Source organism: Artemia franciscana, chromosome 20, assembly GCF_032884065.1.
Source record: "Artemia franciscana chromosome 20, ASM3288406v1, whole genome shotgun sequence".
Taxonomy (NCBI): Eukaryota; Metazoa; Arthropoda; class Branchiopoda; order Anostraca; family Artemiidae; genus Artemia; species Artemia franciscana.
Window position 1 is genome coordinate 1,499,436 of NC_088882.1, and position 19,257 is coordinate 1,518,692.

The 19,257-nt window shown below is 35.5% G+C and overlaps 1 protein-coding gene across 1 annotated transcript; it reads right to left on the reverse strand.

Annotated features, from left to right (window-relative positions):
* Positions 1-257: 257 nt before the first annotated feature.
* On the reverse strand, positions 258-14,676 carry LOC136040258 (NADH dehydrogenase [ubiquinone] 1 beta subcomplex subunit 2, mitochondrial-like). Its single transcript, XM_065724478.1, has 3 exons — positions 14,522-14,676; positions 8,537-8,660; positions 258-407 (listed from the first exon to the last, which is right to left on the reverse strand). The coding sequence occupies exons 1-3, from the start codon at positions 14,611-14,613 to the stop codon at positions 339-341; spliced, it is 285 nt and encodes a 94-aa protein (XP_065580550.1). The 5' UTR covers positions 14,614-14,676; the 3' UTR covers positions 258-338.
* Positions 14,677-19,257: the final 4,581 nt, after the last annotated feature.

Genomic DNA, 19,257 nt, shown 5'->3' on the forward strand with positions numbered 1-19,257 from the left:
TAGGGTTAAGGCCTCATTCAAGTGCTGGTCTATATTAATCACTAATACAGGAAAACAGTCTTCCTTTTCTCCTTCTGTCTTCTTCTTTTTTTTGTTTTTGCTGTTGCATTGGTGATTTCTCTTTTCATATATATATATATATATATATATATATATATATATATATATATATATATATATATATATATATATATATATATATATTGTATGGAATTATACATTGTTTTACTTGCACATAAGAAGCTAACGATTCCACCTTTTCTTTGTAGTACATTTGTAATACAATTTAAGTTACTTAGAGTAACAAAATTTAATATTTACCAACATTACTATACAAGTTATTCAATATTTGATACACCTAACTCTTCGTCTGTCCATTTTGCAGGATCTGGTATATCAAATTCGCCCTAAAAATAAATAGGAGAGTTAAATATAAGAAACACTAATATCTAAGTACAAACAAAACAATAATGTAAATGATTACCAAGCAGACATTATTTGAAGACCTTCCTAGACGCACCCCCTTCCCCAAGGATCTAAAAAGAATAATCTTTATTACAAGAATTCTAAATAATACGAATAACACTAAAAGATTACTTTCACTGCTGATAATAATAATAATAATAATAATAAGTTTTATTGCAAGCCGAATAAGGTCACACAAAAGCAATATTCAAACAACACAGGACAATATAAGAATTTCCAAAAAAATATCTCTCCCCTCCCCCCAAAAAAAAACATCACAAAAAAACACAAACTTGAATTACTCTATATGAATTCCAGGGTCTCGCCCTATAAAAACCGCTGGCACTTCTTGAAGGGTGCCGTTTCCTTTATCCCCCATTCCAAGATTATATCTGGGATAGGAATAATTTGCGTCTGAGGCAAATCTGAGCCTCTTTCTGTGAAACACTTCATTTCTGTTCTTCAAGGATAGACAATTCATTAGAGCGCAAAATCGGGTCCCTAATATCTCAGACGGTATATTTGACTTAAAACAATTTTCAAAACTAAAAACCCCTTAGGCTGGGCATAAAACTTCAAAGTCTCCGACCTCCTTACTACCTGGTTCCAAATCTAGATTCTCTAGCCTTCCATTCTATTGCTAGGTCAGAGACATCCTTCCCCAGTGGTCCATCCTCTGGTCGTCCTAGTCCCTCATTCCAAATATAATCTGTTTTAGTCATGAGCCAAAATATACAGATTCAAAAGGATTTAGTTCAAATATGCACTTAAAGCTAGCTAACACATACGTGTCCAAGATTGGGGTAGGGAGTTTTCAAAACTAAAAACCCCTTAGCCTGGGCATAGAACTTCGAAGTCTCCAACCTCCTTACTACCTGATTCTGAATCTTGATTTTCTGGTCTCCCATTTTTTCCTAGGTCGGAGAGATCCTTCCCTGGTGGGCCTAGTCCAGTGGTCTCTGGTGGTCCTAGTCCCTCATTCCAAATTTAATCTGTTTAAGTCATCAGCCAAAACATACAGATTCAATTAGATTCAGTCAAAATATGCACTTAAAGCTATTTAACACCTACGTATCCAAGATTGGGGTAAGGGGTATGTAAAAAGAGAAATGAACGCATATTGAGATCTCCTCTTCCATTGTTGATTCTTGTAGAATGGGATTTAGTGTTGTTGTGGCTTTTTTGTTCTCTTGTGAACCAGACATTGACTTCTGGCAGAGAGCCCTTTGATACTCTTTATGCTACTATTTATGTTATTTTATTTATGTTATTATTTGTTTCTTTATCAAGGCTGAAGCGCTGGTAGATATGGGGATTAAAGAAGTCAACCACTAACTTTTTTGTACTGCAGCCCATAGAGAGAAAAGGCTAAAATAACGCGGATATTTCGCCTGTATCTAAACTAGGCGTCCTCAGCACAAGATAAAAAGAAAAAAACCCTAAATTAAGAACAATTAAAACCACCAGTAATAATAAATACAATTGTCACTACTAATCCACGTAGGGAAAAGAAGCTATTAGAGTTACTTCAATGAGAACATCGAAGGAACAGAGGAAAAATTATGAAAATTTTACTCTACTGGCTGCAGTCTCGTTTTGAGATTTTTTTTTGTGGAGTTTTATCTCTCTATGTTGTTTGTTGTCATGTCTGGCCAGTTTGGCTTAAGAACTTGCAATTTTTCTCCTGTTAGTAAAACTGTTGAAAAAGATCGGAATTCTAGCCAGCAGCCCCTTCCCCTTTTGATTCAGTGCCCACAGCTTTTCTGTCATTTTTCCGAATTTTATTCTTTGGTTTTGTCATGGTAAACCAGATTAGCATTAGACCTTTTACATGACTATGTTTATAGATTTACAGTTGCTTGATAACTCCTTCCCAGGAGTCCCTCCTTCCCTTGATAACTCCTTCCCATATTTGTGTTGTGGAGCAACACTACTCCTCCTGAGCAACACTACTCCTCCTACAACTCAGTTTCTACAACACTACAACTCAGTTTCTCCTTTTGCCTTGTGTACAAAAAGGTATACAGCGCTCAAAAATAGAAATAATGCAAACCTCAGCAACTTAAAAAAAGAAAGGAATTTAAAACCAAAAAAGGATGGAAAGAAAAAATCAAACTAATCTATGCAGTAGGAACTCAATCAGGGTACCATATAAGCAGGGTTTCCACCACTGAAGGCTTTGCTGATTCTAGGTGGGAGCAAAGGTGGAAGCTAAGCTTTCAAATTGCCACGGCGGTAGTGGCGTTGCAAGCAAGGATGCTCCCCCCTTCCGTCCCTAGGCAGTAGAGCAAACCCGCCAGCACACCTCATAGCGGTGAGAGGGTGTAAACGTCACCTAGCTTCACGCCAAGCGAAGTGACGGCCAACGTGCTCCGGGTGACCCGTAGTACTGGGGCCCCTGCGTTTATTCATACCCAAGAAACATCCAAAATTATGTTGAATATGTCAAATATGAGAGCGAATTTGTCTACGGCATTCCCGGCATTAAGCGATGTGTCGAGGCTGGCGACCTCGTCGAAAAGTGAGCTAGCTACCATACTATCAAGGAGACAAGGCCTGAATATCGGCTGCTGGAACCTCTGCTGCATCAAATGTTCACTAACGCAAGCCTTCGTAGCTGAAGAATTTTATTTATATAACCTGAACATACTCTGTGTTTCAGAGACAAGATTAAACGGACAAACGACACTTGACCTATTAGCCCATTGGGGTAAAAAGGCCATACTATTCAATTCTGGCCCAATGGATGGATCCGGCCTCGCAGGAGTGGGAATAATCATGACACCCAAGATCGCATCGGGATTCCTTGACTATGAAGCATTGTCTGACAGAATTGTGATGGCCCATTTAAAAGGTCAGAGTAATAACCTGACAATACTATCTGTATATGCCCCTATTCGTGACGCCCCTGACTACTTGAAAGACAAATTCTATGCCGACCTCCAACTGACTCTGAACAAAATTCCTCGTAAGGACATCCTCGTGATCGGTGGTAACTTAAATGCCAGGATTGGCACGTGACTAAACGATTCTGAATGGTAAAGGTAAGGTAAAGGATGCGGCATTTAGACTTTACAGTCCGTACCGGCGGTGCTGATCTCCGTTTCTTGGCCCTTCAGCCAGGAAGTGCAATGGGGGTTGGGGGCCAGCCAACCTGTGCTTTCGCACACCCTTCCTGTTTACCTTCCCCAGATTTCTCCAGGTACCCATTTAGAGCTGGGTCGACTCTGGCTAAGCTTACAGGATCACGCCACTGACCCCCGTCCCAAACTGAAGAATTGGGTACACCGGGATTCGAACCCACGTCCTCTCAGACACAGGATCCCGAATCCAGCGCACCAACCCACTCGGCCAGGCGACCATTCTGAATGGGCCATTGGCAACCACGGTTTGGGCGACCGGTGCCTTAACGGAATTAGACTTCTCATGTTTGCTATGCTGAATAATCTCAGTGTGGCTAATACATGGCTTAAACACAAACTAGGCCATACTTAGACTTGGAGATCCCGAGATGGTCGAACCCGCGCCCAAATTGACTATTTACTCGTTTCTCGTTGCAGGAAGTCAATGATTGAAGACTCGGAGAGTATACAGAGGGGCGGACACTGGATCAAAAAGTGGATCCGATGATTTATTACCATAATCAAAAGTTAGATTCAGACTCAGCTCCAAAAAAGTATCTGCACCTAGACGCATCCTAGACACAGCGAAACTCAAACTCCCTGAAATCAAAGAGACCTTTATGCTCGAACTTACAAACCGTTTTACGGCGTTGCAAGATAATGACCGAGAATCAAGCAATTTCTGAGACCGAGACAAGTGCCATGACCGAGCAAGAAAATTTTGACCCATCGCTAAATATAGAAAAGCGCTGGATCAAGTGAAAGAGGCAGCTACAGAAATTCTCAGAGTAAGGGACAAAAACCCAAAAGATGGATTTTTCAGAAGACAATAGAGCTCTCTTTAAGGAAGAAACAAACGATCGATTGACACTCTGCTTCTTTTAAAGCACTCCGCAAAGAATGTCACAAATCTGCTAAGGCAGACAAACAGGTCTAATGTAGCCTGTGAAATGGAAAAAGCTGCTGCACGCAATAATTCACTGAAACTCTACCAGCTCCTAGGAGAATCAACCGGGAAAAAGAAGCAAAGATCTAGCCCCACGCTACTTAGTAAGGACAACAAGCTTCTCACGAGCAAAGAAGATCGCATCGAACGATGGCGTGCTCACTTCCAGGAGCTTCTTCACCCACCAGGAAATGACCATAGCCAACCCACTCCATCCCACAGCAGTTCTGAGTCACCATCCGTGTATGAGGATTGCAATATCGCCCCTCCAAGCAGAGAAGAAATTATTCATGCCATAAAACTATTAAAAAATAATAAAAGCCCTGGCATTGACGAATTACCAGCTGAACTTCTCAAGGCCCTTCCAGAAGCGGCTATCGACGAGCTCCACAACTTACTCACGGATGTTTGGATCAACGAATACATTCCTGAATAGTGGAGGACCTCTATAATAATTCCTGTATTTAAGAAAGGGGATCGAGCCGATTGTAAAAATTATAGAGGAATTTCCATGATACCCATTTCTGCAAAAGTTTTCACAATAATAGTATTAAATAGGTTCAGAAATATTAGAAATGATCGGACGAGGCCAAATCAAGCAGGATTCAGACCTGGTATGGGATTCTGCGATCATATTTTTAGCCTGAGACAGATCCTGGAACACCGCCTTATACATCAGCAGGAAACAATACGAGTCTTTATCGACTTTGTAACGGCTTTTGACTCGGTAAAGATAATTACCATCTGGGATACAATGAGGGATGATGGAGTGCCCGAAAAGATACTCCGTTTAATTAAGGCTTATTACGTGGGAACGAGGGCATTTATAAGAGCTGACGGAGAAATTCAAAAGAAATATCAATTGACGAAGGAGTGCGACAGGATTGTGCCCTATCGCCTATTTTATTTAACTTTGTCATCGACCAGATCATGAAGACTCTTGACAAATACAAAGGTGTGACAATCAGTCCAGCGCTATCAATAACGGACCTTGATTACACCGATGATGTGGATATCTTGGCTGAGTGGATAATAGAAGCACAGCTCATGATAGACGACATTGCTGCTAGATCCCCTGCTACTGGACTAAAGATCAGCCAATCGAAAACAAAATCGATGCGCACCTCTGGGCTAGATGAAACTCCAATCACATTGAATGGCATCCCAATCGAGGACGTCCAGAATTTCAAATATCTAGGCTCCCTAACAAATCCCAAGAGCGAAGCTCTAAGCGAAATACAAAGCCGCATCTCCGCAGCCTGGGCAGTATTCATCCAGCTTTGGAAGTGCCCCTGGTTACAAAATCAAATCTCCCTTCGAACAAAGCTCCGGATATATAACGCTTTGGTCCTCTCTGTGCTTCTTTATGGTTGTGAAACGTGCCCCCTCAGAGCTGGGGAAGCTAATGACCTGAATGTCTTCCACCAGAAGTGTCTTCGCTGTATTCTTAGCCTGCGTCTCTCTGACCGCGTCTCTAACGATATCATCAGAAGAAGATGTGGTGATATACCACTTGTCTCTGATGTTGTCAAAGCGAGACGTCTATGATGGTTCGGGCATACACTGTGCTGACCGGATGACTCGTTCAGCAAACAGTACTTGAAATGCCAACCCCTTGCGCACTGGAAGAAGAAGCCGACCTCAAGCCAATGGGAGGTTTCAAGAAGCACGGGCACCGATGGAATAGACAATGGATCCAGTTGATCGAGCCAGTCGCACTTCGGCTGGCGCCGCGTCACGCGCATAGTCCGTTTAAATGTACTTCTACTAGTTTCTAGGTCAATTTTTGAATCTTTTTTAATTTAAAGAAATAAAATGTATCCTGAGTTGATCAAATCGCTGAATGAAAAATACACGTGCACACGTGTATTTAGATTAATATCATGCATAAAAAATGTTCTGACATTTTTTTATGTGAGATGTATCCTATATTTGCATTTTGTATATCTATATTTTCAATTTGGTCATAAAAGAGAAAAAGCATTACATTCAAAGTAGCATGTGCAACAGTGCTAAAATATTCATTTACTGTTGCATGAAATAGCAACAGTTGCATGAAATAGCAACAGTGCTATTTCACCACATAAGGTGAAATAGTGCTAAAATAGCACTTTCATGCTGTAAGTAAATAAATAAAAGGATTGAAAAAGTACTTAGTATTCTGTTAAGTAGTAAAAAAAATATTTGAATTTTTAACAATAAAATTATAAATTTTAAAATAGGCCATATACAAATCTATTATAAATAAAATAATATTTTTAAAGTAGTATTTTTTTTAATTTCCAAATAGTATTTTAAAATACTTAAAAAAATTAACATTAGAAACTGAGTCAATTGTAAAAAATTGTAACTTGGTCTTACAAAATCACCAAAGGATTGAATTAAATGTATTCACTTAACTTGTTTGATTGTTCCTATTTTGCTTTCTACTGGAAATAGACCTTTTTTTAAGATTTTCTTTTTTGTTTGGTCAGGATAGACTATTTCAGCATTAAATCTTCAAAATCCCTAATGCAAATATAGAAAGACGAAGCATAAACAAAAGAGAAATAAAAAAAGAAAGAAAAATCATAATAAGTCCAAGAACAACCAAATACAAAACACAATAAGTGGTTCAATTAGATGACATTTAGTGGGAGAAGGGCAGAGAATGTATTATTCATTAGCCTAAATTTTTAGTAATAAATATTTATAATAGAAAAATAACGTTTATTTCAGAATTATATATTGTTCCCCTGTCTCTTTTTATTATTATTATTACTTATTTGCAATCCTGTCATACAAAAAGAAGAAAAAAAGAAAGAACATAAACAAAAGAGAAATAGAAAAAAGAGAGAACAATTGCAATAAGCACAAAAAACGAACAAATACAAAAAACAAAAAGTACTTCAATAAGTCACTAGATCAATACCAAAGGTCAAGGACCAAAAGGCCAGGGTTGAACCAAAGGCTCAACCCTAACAAACAAGCACTATGCATGGACACATGCTTTCCACAGAGATAAGATGGTCACTTAGGATGAACTTTCTAATAAGATAAGGAGTGCTTGTCCATGAGGAAAAATATAGAAGATATTCGGCAAAACCTAAGAAAACTGAACGGAGGTTTAACTTATCTAAATTTGTAAACGCTTAAGTAGATGACTTCGAAGACCACACTGCCTTTCCATGACGAAAGTAAAACAGTTCAAAATAGGGATGATACCTTTTTATGGACAGTGAATAGATATAAAATTATTTAACTGGATATTTCGAACACTGTATATGTGTTCGAAATATCCAGTTAAATAATTTTATATCTATTCACTGTCAATAAAAAGGTATCATCCCTATTTTGAAATGTTTTACTTTTAAACACTTAAGAAAATGGTATGTACTACTAGCCTCTCTCCATTTGTCTGGGGCTTCAACCTTGTAAATATAGTCTGATACCACCTCTCCCAACTCATCTTTAGCAGCTCAGGTTTCCTTGTTAAAGGAAAGTGAGTAATACGTGCATGCGTATAGTTTTTTTGTTTCATTGAAACTCCCCCTAAACGTTTCAGCTTAATACCCTTAGTGTCGTTAGATATAGTAACAGTAGAAGCAGTATCAAAATTACACACATAGTGTCTTCTGGCTAGCTAAAAATCTATGACTATTTACCCTGAAACTGTTACTCCTTGTTTCCTCGTTATCATTACATTACGTTTTTGAGTTGTTTTTTTTTATTTGTAAAACCTTCAGCATATAAGGTATTTACTCTAGTCTACGGACATATGCATAGCAACATGATACTGACTGACAAAGCGACTTATCCTTGTCTACCAGATACTGACTTACCTTTGTCTACACCCAGAAATTCAAGGGGCATGGGATATATACTAATTTTTGCTCAAGTTCCCCACCCCCTAAAAAACAATGCCAATGTTGATAAGGCTGCCTCTTTTCATGTGTGCACATAAACACATACACAATTTTATATACACGTAAATATATAATTTCAATAGGGGAAAACAACTTACAAAAACATGTCCTGGGTCCTTCCACAGGTTGTATAAGACCCACCACCAAAATACAGCTCCTAGGGCCTCAGTCAAATTTTGTGTTTGACTTGATATTGTTGGTGTACTTTCTCTGTAGACATAACTACAAAAAGCAATAAAATTTGGAAAGAATACAAAATTGTGCACATGCTTCTTAGAAATAACTAAAAAAAAAGGAAAAAGTTTGTAAATGACAAACAGTTATTTGGAAGCAAGCCAAAAAATGTTGAAATGTTTTATCCATATTTATATCTTTTTATATATATATAATCTGTTATCTAATTATCTAGAACAAGTTTGTAACTGTATTTGACTATTTGGAAGAAAAACTACTGGAAAAAAAATTGCTCTTTACATTTCTTATATATTTTTTGGTGATTTCTTATCTAAATATATCTGGTGAAAACTATCAAGAATTTATATTATTTGCTTATATATTTGTACACTTGATTTTCAAATGTACTTAAGGATGTTTAAGCATAAACTGACTGAAGCTGGCTACTAAAAATGATTTCACATTCAACTCTCAATTTATTTATTTTTGTATTTTTTCAAACCAAATGATAAAAAACTTGAAATTGAGACCTTGACAAGACATAGACACTAAAGTTAGCTTGTTCAGCATCTTCCATAACCTACAAATAGGAAAAGATTGTGCATGCATATTTGAAACAGAACAAAATATGTTTTTCTTTAATCTGCTCTGATCAAGGACACCTCCATAAATTTTCAGGTGGCTAGACTACAATTTTTTTTTCCCAGGGGGCAAAGGTTGTAAAAAAAAATGGCTTTTTGCGAAATAAGTATCATATTAGTTCTGAAAGTTACAAAATTAAACAAAAAAACACTGTTGGTCTTTTTTTTTCAAGGAATGAGGCAATTGCCTTCTGACTAGATTGAGATAATGAGAATTAAATTCACTTTTATTTGAAGAAAGAGGGATTTTTTTTTATTATAAACATGCAATTTGTCCTTGATTATTAAGCTTACTAGATCAATTGATATTCACATCTTTTTTAAATGTACTGACAGATTAGAAAGTAGCAGATTTTATAAGGGAATTCTAAAATAATACCATCCTATCTGAAAATAATTTAGCTCTGCTTCTTTCTTGAACTAAATACTACCAAAAACTTGCAGCTATAGTGGCAAGTCCTTGTGTTAGGATTTAGATGGAGCAGCTTGATTTGGTTTTGTAAAAGTTGGTGATTACCATCTTAGATGGTAATCACCTCTTATTTTGGTAATTACATCTTAGATGGTAATTAGATGGAGCAGCTTGATTTGGTTTTGTAAAAGTTGGTGATTACCATCTCCTTTAAGTAAGAGTGGTTAAATGTAGCATTTTCATTTGTTTTTTGTTAAGAGAAGTTGGTACAACTGTAGACAAGTTTTTATTCTTTCCTTTGCATTGAAGCTTGTTCTCCCTTGTTGACAAAGGAAGGTTGCAATATTCCTATTTTGGTCTGACTAAACCTTTGTAAAGCTTGCTAATAAATTCCTTTGATCTTTCTGTCATTTTGATTCCTTTCTGTCGTTTTGCTGAAAGAAAGAAATTTTAATTTTTACTTTTGCTTTTATTTGATATGAGAGAGAGGGATTTATTCATTAAACAGACACTAAACAAAAAATGGTTACTATCTCCCCAAAAAAGCAAAGCTTGTCTGAGGGGAAGATAGAGAAAACAAAATACATGAAATAAAAGAACACTAGGTCACTGACACCACTAATACCACCACATTCAACTATAAATATGAAGAAACAATAAACAACATCATTACTTTACTTTTCTTCTGGGAACTATCTTTCAAAGAACAGAAAAATCACACAATTTATTGTGAAACTTGCTAATAAATTCCTTTGATCTGCTGGCCATGGTTCTCTTGATAAGTGTGAGCAATTTTTGACAGATCTTACAATAAATTAGGTACTGGAAGTGAACATCAGTTTAGTACCAACAATGATGACAAGCTCCTGTTCCTCTGATACAGCAAAAATGTTTTAATTTAAACTGTTACCTTCCTTAAGAAAATATACAGTTATAGGGCTGTGAGACCCAAATTAGATGACATGTAAGCATATTAATGTCAACTTGGAAAGTAAATTAGGACTGGACCTACTAGTTTTGAGTCATCAGCAAAAAGGCTTTTGGTGCAAAATTGTTGCCTGGGCTCTGTTTCTCAAGACCCATATCAATTCTGACAATAAGATTAGTTTTTTAAATCAGTTCTTGGAGTTATGGGACTCAATGTGACACATTCTGCATTTATCAAGTATCTTATTTGTGTACTTTCTGACTTGGGTTTTTACACATGTTCGATATTTACAAGATTTGTAAATCTTTTTTCCTAAATTTGAGGGAACAACCCTTAATATGGCTGAAGTTCCTGCTGAAATGATATGAATTGCATCTTCAAAACTACAACCAGTGCAAAAGAGACTAGAAACATGGAATGAAAGTAAAATATTGTTTTTCTTCAAATTCAGATTGGTATTTTGAACATTTTGTAATCTGTGGAATCTTCCAAGCTAAAGAAATAATGGAAGAACAAAGATTATTTCTTGACAACTGTGTTGCAAATGGCCTGGATCAATTTTGGACTCATACAAACACAACTTTGTTGAACCAACTGACAGTCATCTAGAGAGTGGTGATACAGGAACATGCCTGTAATGGCACTGACAATCCTGTAAGTGTTGTGGAGCAATGCTAGCGATTTTTCAATTGTGTTTCTTGGGAGGAGGGGTAGTAGTCTGTAGCTCCAAAGAGCTAAGAGATGTGAGCTCAAAATGTTTCTAATTAATTTTTCCCATAATTTACCTAGGAAGAAAGTGAACATATTGATAGATACTGTTTTTTATGCTCTTTTCAAACATAATAATCATGTCAGGCATTAATTTTATTTTGAGTTCACAATGTACACTAGAGGTAACTTATTACCTACTCCATAGTTTTAAACTATGACTTAAAACTAAAAAATATATTAAAATTTCACAATTCAATCATTAAATTCCATTAATTTAAAGCATACATAGCCTAAGTCTATATGCAACAATTAGAGGGGGACTGGGGATAAATTGTCAAAAATGCAAACAAAACCATAAAAATGAACATAAAATTAGCAATCTAGTGTCTCTCTTTGTGTTCTATTGTGTCGCCTTGCAAGGAGCTGCTGCTTTAGACATTTAATCAAATATTAAATATTCAAATTAACATTTGAATCCACAGAAGTTATTTTAAAATATGAGATTGCTGAAATTATTTGAGACCAAGATAATATTTTTTTATGCCTTCTTTCACTTTCTGTCATTTTGCTGAAAGAAAGAAATTTTTAATTATTATTACTTTTATTTGATATGAGAGAGAGGGATTTATTCAATAAACATATACTAAACAAAAAAAGGTTACTACCTCCCCAAAAAAGCAAACCTTGTCTGAGGGGGAGATAGAGAAAACAAAATACATGAACTAAAAGAACAATAGGCCATTGACACCACTAATACCACCACACTCAACTATAAATATGAAAAAAAAAACAACATCATTACTTAACTTTTCTTCTGGGAGCTATGTATCATCATAACCTCCACATTAAATAAAATAAATGAATGAATCAAAACTCATAATTTACAAAAAACAGTTCCTTAATGGCTTTTAGAAATATAACAGGATCTCCAATACTCCTTAGATTACTTGTCAAACTGCTCCATTTCCATGTACCTCTATATCAAACAGAAAATCATGGAAAGGGAAGAAATGCCTCTAGGTACACTTAAATCAACACTACCCCTTGTATTGTGTGAATGAACAAAAGACCTAATGCATAATAAATCACTAAAACAGCATGGTTGAATATCCTGCAGCAATCCAAAAATAAAACACAATACATAAAATTCATGGAGGCCTGCAGCTGACAATATTCTCAAAGTTCCTTTTCAAAGTTTTCAAGGTTGAATAAAATTCCAAAACAGACTGATGAGGAGGAATCCCTCTTCCCTGCATGATTGTGTAGAAGTCTTATTGGTTTAAGGATAGATGGAAAAGTTGAGAGTCAAATACTTGAACAATAAAGTATACACAGGTGTGTGTATACAGGTGTGTGAAACAAGAGAAAATAAAAGATGGCAGAGGACAGATTTTGAAAAAAAAAAAAATGTTGGAGTTTCTTCATTATACCTAGATTTCTTGGCAGAATTTTACTAGCTAAGGTTATATGCTGCTTAAAGATAGAGTTTAATCAATTACAATCCCAAGATATTTAAAAGAAAAAGTCCGTTTTATAACTCTATTAGATGTATTTAATTCCTTCATCCATGGGTAGAAATCTGGTAATTGTGAGAAAATCATAAAATTAGACTTGCTTATATTTATCGTTAGTTTATTTACCCTAGTATTGAAGGACAGGTTCATGGCATGCGCCCCAGAGGGCGACATTGTAAGAGATGGACCGACAACTTCCCAGCCAATAACCTGCCCCAGCTATTTTGTCTAGTGCTAAATAGATTAAACTACTGTTGTCACATTCTTCGTTTGTTCAGAAGAGAAGAAGCCCCAATACAGCCACAAAGGCCAGATGGGACTTAAGTCAGGTAAGTCAAGTATTTACTCTCAGCCAGGTTACAATTTTATCAACTGATTCCAACATTGACAGCTCAAGCAGCTGCATTGTCTTAGCTGTGGTAGTCTTAGCTTTTGTGTCATCTGTCATTAGTGGGGTTAACTGTTAGTTCATTTATTCTGTAGCAAAAATTATTTGGAGAATTTGGTAAATCATTTATAAATATCAAGAATAATACAAAACCAAGAATTGATCCTTGCAGAACACCTATTGCAATCAGTTTTTCTACTGAAGAAGAATCATTTAGTTGAAGATACTTGTGACAATTACTTAAAAAATTTGATGCTTTCCCCCTCAGACTATTTAAGTCTGACACTTTTTTTCCCCTCACACTTTTTAAGGAGAAGTTCATGGTCTATAATGTTGAAAGCTTTTATCAGATCTAAAAATACAGCACCTAATTTAAAACCTTTATTTAATACCTCACTGATAATAGTTGTCAAATAAGTCATTGCCTTTTCTGTTGTTCTCTTTCTATAGAAACCAAATCGTGTCTCTACTGGTAACTTATGATCCTCCAAAAAATCATCATTATAGTACTAAAATGCTTCTCTAAAATGTAGATAAAATACTTAACAGTCTGTAATTTCCTGGGCCATTTTTATGACCTAGGACCTATTATGACCCATCATCTTTCCTTATGAATTGGGGTTACACAGGCAACTCTAAAACAATCTGGAAATTTCCCTTGACAAACACACTTGCTAATAAAACTTGAGACATAATAATGAATATAAACTTAAGTGTTTTTAAAATGATTTGATCATTAGGCTACCAGATGAATTACTATGTAGCCTAACTCATAAATAAATTGTTTAATTTCACCAACTGTTACAAGTCTAAGATGAAGAGATACATCAATCAGGTCCCTCAGTAAAGATTCATGTTGGATCACTAATAGCAGGCACAATTGATATAGCTAGATTTGGACCAGTATTTGAAAAATAATCCTGAAATTCATTGCATATAGGCTATCATCTTCCAAATTTAAAGTCTGACCAACTGTAAGACTTATTATCTGCATCCTTACATTGACCTCACAAATCAATTATTAAATTACGAAAGAGCACAAAAAACATCAGGTGATGTCTTCACTTTCATTCTAAATAAAAGGTGTTGCAAACTGCTGATTTACCATTTCAGTCACCAATCTCAACTACTTTCTCAGACAGCAAACAATCCTAAAATAGAGTCCCACCAAAACCCTTTGTTTCTTCATGCTGAACATGTTTCAAAACAAACTATCTAAAAATGGAAAGTCAACATTTTCAGAATAATCTTTTAAGAATCCTGCTGAACATGAAACAAGTTTGTCCTAGACCTATCCAAAGTGAATTAATTTTACCCTGCCCTTCCTCCAAATTTAGGTTGTGATGTTGAAATGCACTGTTTTCTAATGACAGAAAATGTTTGAGCTTTGAAAATTCTTTGAAACATTTTAAGAGAAAAGCAAATTTTCGTCAATTTTCTATTCAAACAATATCATTTGTATTTCGTGCCATCTATATAAATGTCAGAAGAATTCTTTTCGCACAATCCGCTAATAATTGCTATGTTCGTTTTCGCCGTTCTATTAAAATACAATCCTCGGTCTTACTAATAATGATTCATTTACACATTCCAGAAATCCACCCGGATTTAACAATCGGCGAAGAGATTCTATCCGTTTCCATACTTGAAAAATTTTCTAGCTTTCCGCAACAATATGGTCAAATCAGGACGAATTCTTGGTAAGGTTTTTAAATGAATAAAACCATGACTATAGAACATCAAAATCTTTGTTGTTTCAGACTAAATTTCTTTCTCTTTTGGTTTTCTGTGCTTCTTTCATAGTATGAAACGAGTGTCAAATTATCCAATATTCTTCTTTTAGAAATTGTCTTCAGCCACGCTGAGGTATTTATATAAAAACTTTACCGTAAAGATTAGTGTTCTCTAGGCCATTGTTTGAGTTAAATAAAAAAAACAAGTTTTTTCAACTGAAAGTAAAGAGCGACATTAAAACTTAAAACGAACAGAAATTACTTCGTACATGAAAAGGGCTGCTTCCTCATCAACGGCCCGCTCCATACGCTAAAGCTTGACTCTTTCTCTCAACTCTTCTTTTTAAAACAGTAAAAAACTTTAGCGTAAAGAGCGGGGCGTTGATGAGGAAGCAGCCCCTTTCATATACGAAGTAATTTCCGTTCGTTTTAAGTTTTAATGTCGCTCCTTACTTTCAGTTGAAAAAAATTGCTTTTTTTATTTAATTTCTGAACGTTTTTGAATCAATGCATGTTTTGATTTTGGCTCTCCGCAGAGGAAAAATTAAAACGAAATCTGCATATTTTTTTTTTGGCTAAATGGCTTTCTCATAATTTTGATCGAATGATTTTGAGAAAGAAAGAGCGAGGGAGGAAGCCTAGTTGCCCTCCAATTTTTTGGTTAATTAAAAAGGCATCTAGAACTTTTAATTTTTTACAAATATTTTTATTAGTAAAAGATATACGTAACTTATAAATTAGCTTACGTAAAGAGCTTTTTACTCTCATGTTTTTATTACACATACGAAAGGGTTCGCCGCCTCGTCAGTACCTCTCTCTTTACACTAAATCTTAAATTTTGTCCCAATTCATTAAGAATGACCCCTGAATCACAAAGGCCATAGAATAAATAGTTGACATTACTTAAAATACTTTAGAGTAAAGAGCGAGGTATTAGGAGGAGGTGAGCCCCTCATATGGGTAATAATTTCTGTTCGTTTTAAGTTTTAATGCTGCTCCTTACTTCCAGCTGAAAAAACTTTCTTCCCCAATGACAAATTCCTCGATGGAAAGTACCCCCAGCATATCCCCTTCTTCTCAACCCCTCCCCCCAACCAAGAAATCCTCCTGAAAACGCCTGTACACTTCCCAATAACCATTAATATATGTAAGCACTGGTCAAAGTTTGTAACTTGTAGCTCCTCCCACGGGGACTGTGGAGGAGTAAGTCGTCCCCAAAGACATAATTATAAGGCTTTTCGACTACGCTGAATAAAATGGCTTTCTCAGAATTTTGATCCGTTGACTTTAGGAAAATAATTAGCGTGGGAGGGGGCCTAGGTGCCCTCCAATTTTTTGGTCACTTAAAAAGGGCACTAGAACTTTTCATTTCCGTTAGAATGAGCCCTCTTACAACATTGTAGGACAATTGGGTCGATACAATCACCCCTGGGAAAAAAACAAAACAATCAAACAAATAAACACCCATCCGTGATCTGCCTTCTGGCAAAAAATACAAAATTCCACATTTTTGTAAATAGGAGCTTGAAACTTCAACAGTAGGGTTCTCTGATACGCTGAATCTGATGGTGAAATTTTCGTTAAGATTCTATGACTTTTAAGGGGTGTTTTTTCCTATTTTCTAAAATAACGCAAATTTTATCAGGCTCCTAACTTTTGATGCGTAAGACTAAACTTGATGAAACTTATATATTTAAAATCAGCATTAAAATGCAATTCTTTTGATGTAGCTATTGGTATCAAATTTCATTTTTTAGAGTTTTGGTTTCTTTTGAGCCGGGTCGCTCCTTACTACAGTTCGTTACCACGAACTGTTTGAAAAGATACGCCCGGATTTAAACATGCAATATGTAAAGGAACCATAATCCATTAGTTCGTAAAACCTCGGTTTTACTTTACGCTTAAAAGCCGTTCCTTGGAATGCCGTTTTTGTTCTTAGTGCATCGTTCTTTAGAATGACAAACTAAGCATCATACTTCGTTTCACTACTTTAGTTATTCTTTATAGCGCAAAAATTAAAAATAAAAAAACCATGCAAGAGCGAACTACCAGCCAGTGCGTTGATTTATTTAACTTTGTAGATTTTGTGGATGGAAGTTCGTTTTCAGAGTCAGTTTCCTCCTTTACCAACTCTTAAATTTGTCTTGCTGCATCTCGAAGCTTCCTTTTCATTTTCGTTGTGTTTGAAATTCTATCTACTACTACTACTACTACCACTGCTACTAATATTAACATTCCACTGCAGCACCAAGTCACCTGAATCCAACTCAACTAGGCATGATCCTCCTCCATTCCAATTGATTCAAAGCTTCCCTCTTTACACCATTCAAGGAAGTTTCCATTTCCCTTCAATCTTTCTTTATGACATCCTCTCACCCCAATAGCTGACGATCTGCTTTCCGTTTAGCCATAGATGGTTGGCCAAAAAGGCAAATTTTCATCCTTATGAAACTTATCTTCCTATTCTTTCAAACTTTTTTCAACTGTGAAACATCTTCACTGCTCCCACCGTCTTTACTAATAATGCTACCAAGGTAAGTGAAGCTACCCACCTGATCAATCTTTTCGTTACCCAACGTCATCTTTTCATCTTCACTTATTCCTAGCCCTAGCGACTTGCAGTTCTTAACATTCATTTTCAAATCTATTCTAGCACCCTGAACTAACCAAATCTCTAAAAGCTCATTCATTTTCTTGCAGTTTCATCTACTATGCTTAAAACATTAGCATAATCTAAGTCCAAGAAAGTTTTCCCTCCCAATTTGATTACGTATTTGCCAATTACTTTTCCTGAGCTTCTTAAGACAAAGTCAATGAAAATGATCTATATAAAGCGGTATAAAACACAACCCTGCTCAATTACTTATTCAATACTAGGCCAGCTGCTAAACTTATTTCCTACGTTAAGCGCAGCAATGTTATTCTCGTACATAACGCTAGTCACTTTAATTTATTTTTCTGGTATACCATACACGGATAAGACCTTTGTTAAAGCTTTTCTATAAACAGAATCGAACACTTGCTCATAATTATAAAACTGAGGACCAAAGGTGTTTTATTAATAATCTGGTCGACACATCCTCTATCCTTTTTTAAATTGCAATGTTCTTCTCTTATCGCTTTGTCTACAGCATCTTTCAGCCTAGAAAGTATCATTTTACTAAGTAGTTGGCTACCTAAAGAGACCAGGCTAATGCCTCGATAATTACCACACTAACTCTTATCAAATTTCTTATACAGCGGTTCAAATAGGGTTTTCCTAAAGTTGCTAGGTACTTTCTATTTTTAGAGTCATATTCATAATCTTCAGTAACTTATTTCTAACCTCAGAGCCACCATATTCAAGAAACTCATTTAACACAGTATCATTGCCTAGGGCCATATTATTTTCTATCCATTTTAATAATGTCACTGACTCTTACTCAAAAAACAATTGTTCCTTTAAATCCAAGGTATCACAAAAATTTTTTGATTTTACTCTATATTTTTTTCCTGCAGCTCTAAGTCGGTTTAGCACACTCTCCAAATTATCTGCCCATCTCTCTTTTAACTCTCCAAGACTTGGAATTGACCAAGTAGCTGAGTTTTTTCTATGTGAAAGTGCCTATTTCATTAATTATTGTTACTCAGTCACCAATTAAAAAACCTGGAATTTACCAAATAGCTGAGTTTGATCTATACAAAGTGCTTTTTATTTATTTTTGATACTCAGTCACAAATTAAAAGACTTAAAATTTACCAAGTTGCTGAGTTTGTTCTATGCAAAAGCGCTTTTTATTCATTTTTGATGCTCAGTCACCAATTAAAAGACTTGAAATTTACCAAGTAGCTGAGTTTGATCTATGCAAAGTGCTTTTTTATTCATTTTTGATACTCAGTCACCAAGTAAAAGACTTGAAATTTATCAAGTTGTTGAGTTTGTTCTATGTAAAAGTGCTTTTTTATTAATTTTTGACACTCAGAAACCAATTAAAATACTTGGAAATTACCAAGTAGCTAAGTTTGCTCTATGCAAAAGTACTTTTTTTTTATTAATTCTTTATATTCAGTCATCCCATATAAAATGATTTGGAATTATCCAAGTAGCTGAGTTTGTTCAATGCAAAACTGCTTTTTTATTATATTTTTATGCTCGGTCACCAATTAAGAGACTTGAAGTTTACCAAGTAGCTGAGGGTGATCTATGCAAAAGTTCTTTTTTTTATTAATTTTTGATACTCAGTCACCAATTAATAGAATTGGAATTTTAACAAATTTCTATGTTCGAAAAATTCTAAGTTTTTAAAGTCCAAAATAAGTTTTAAATTCCAAAAAATTC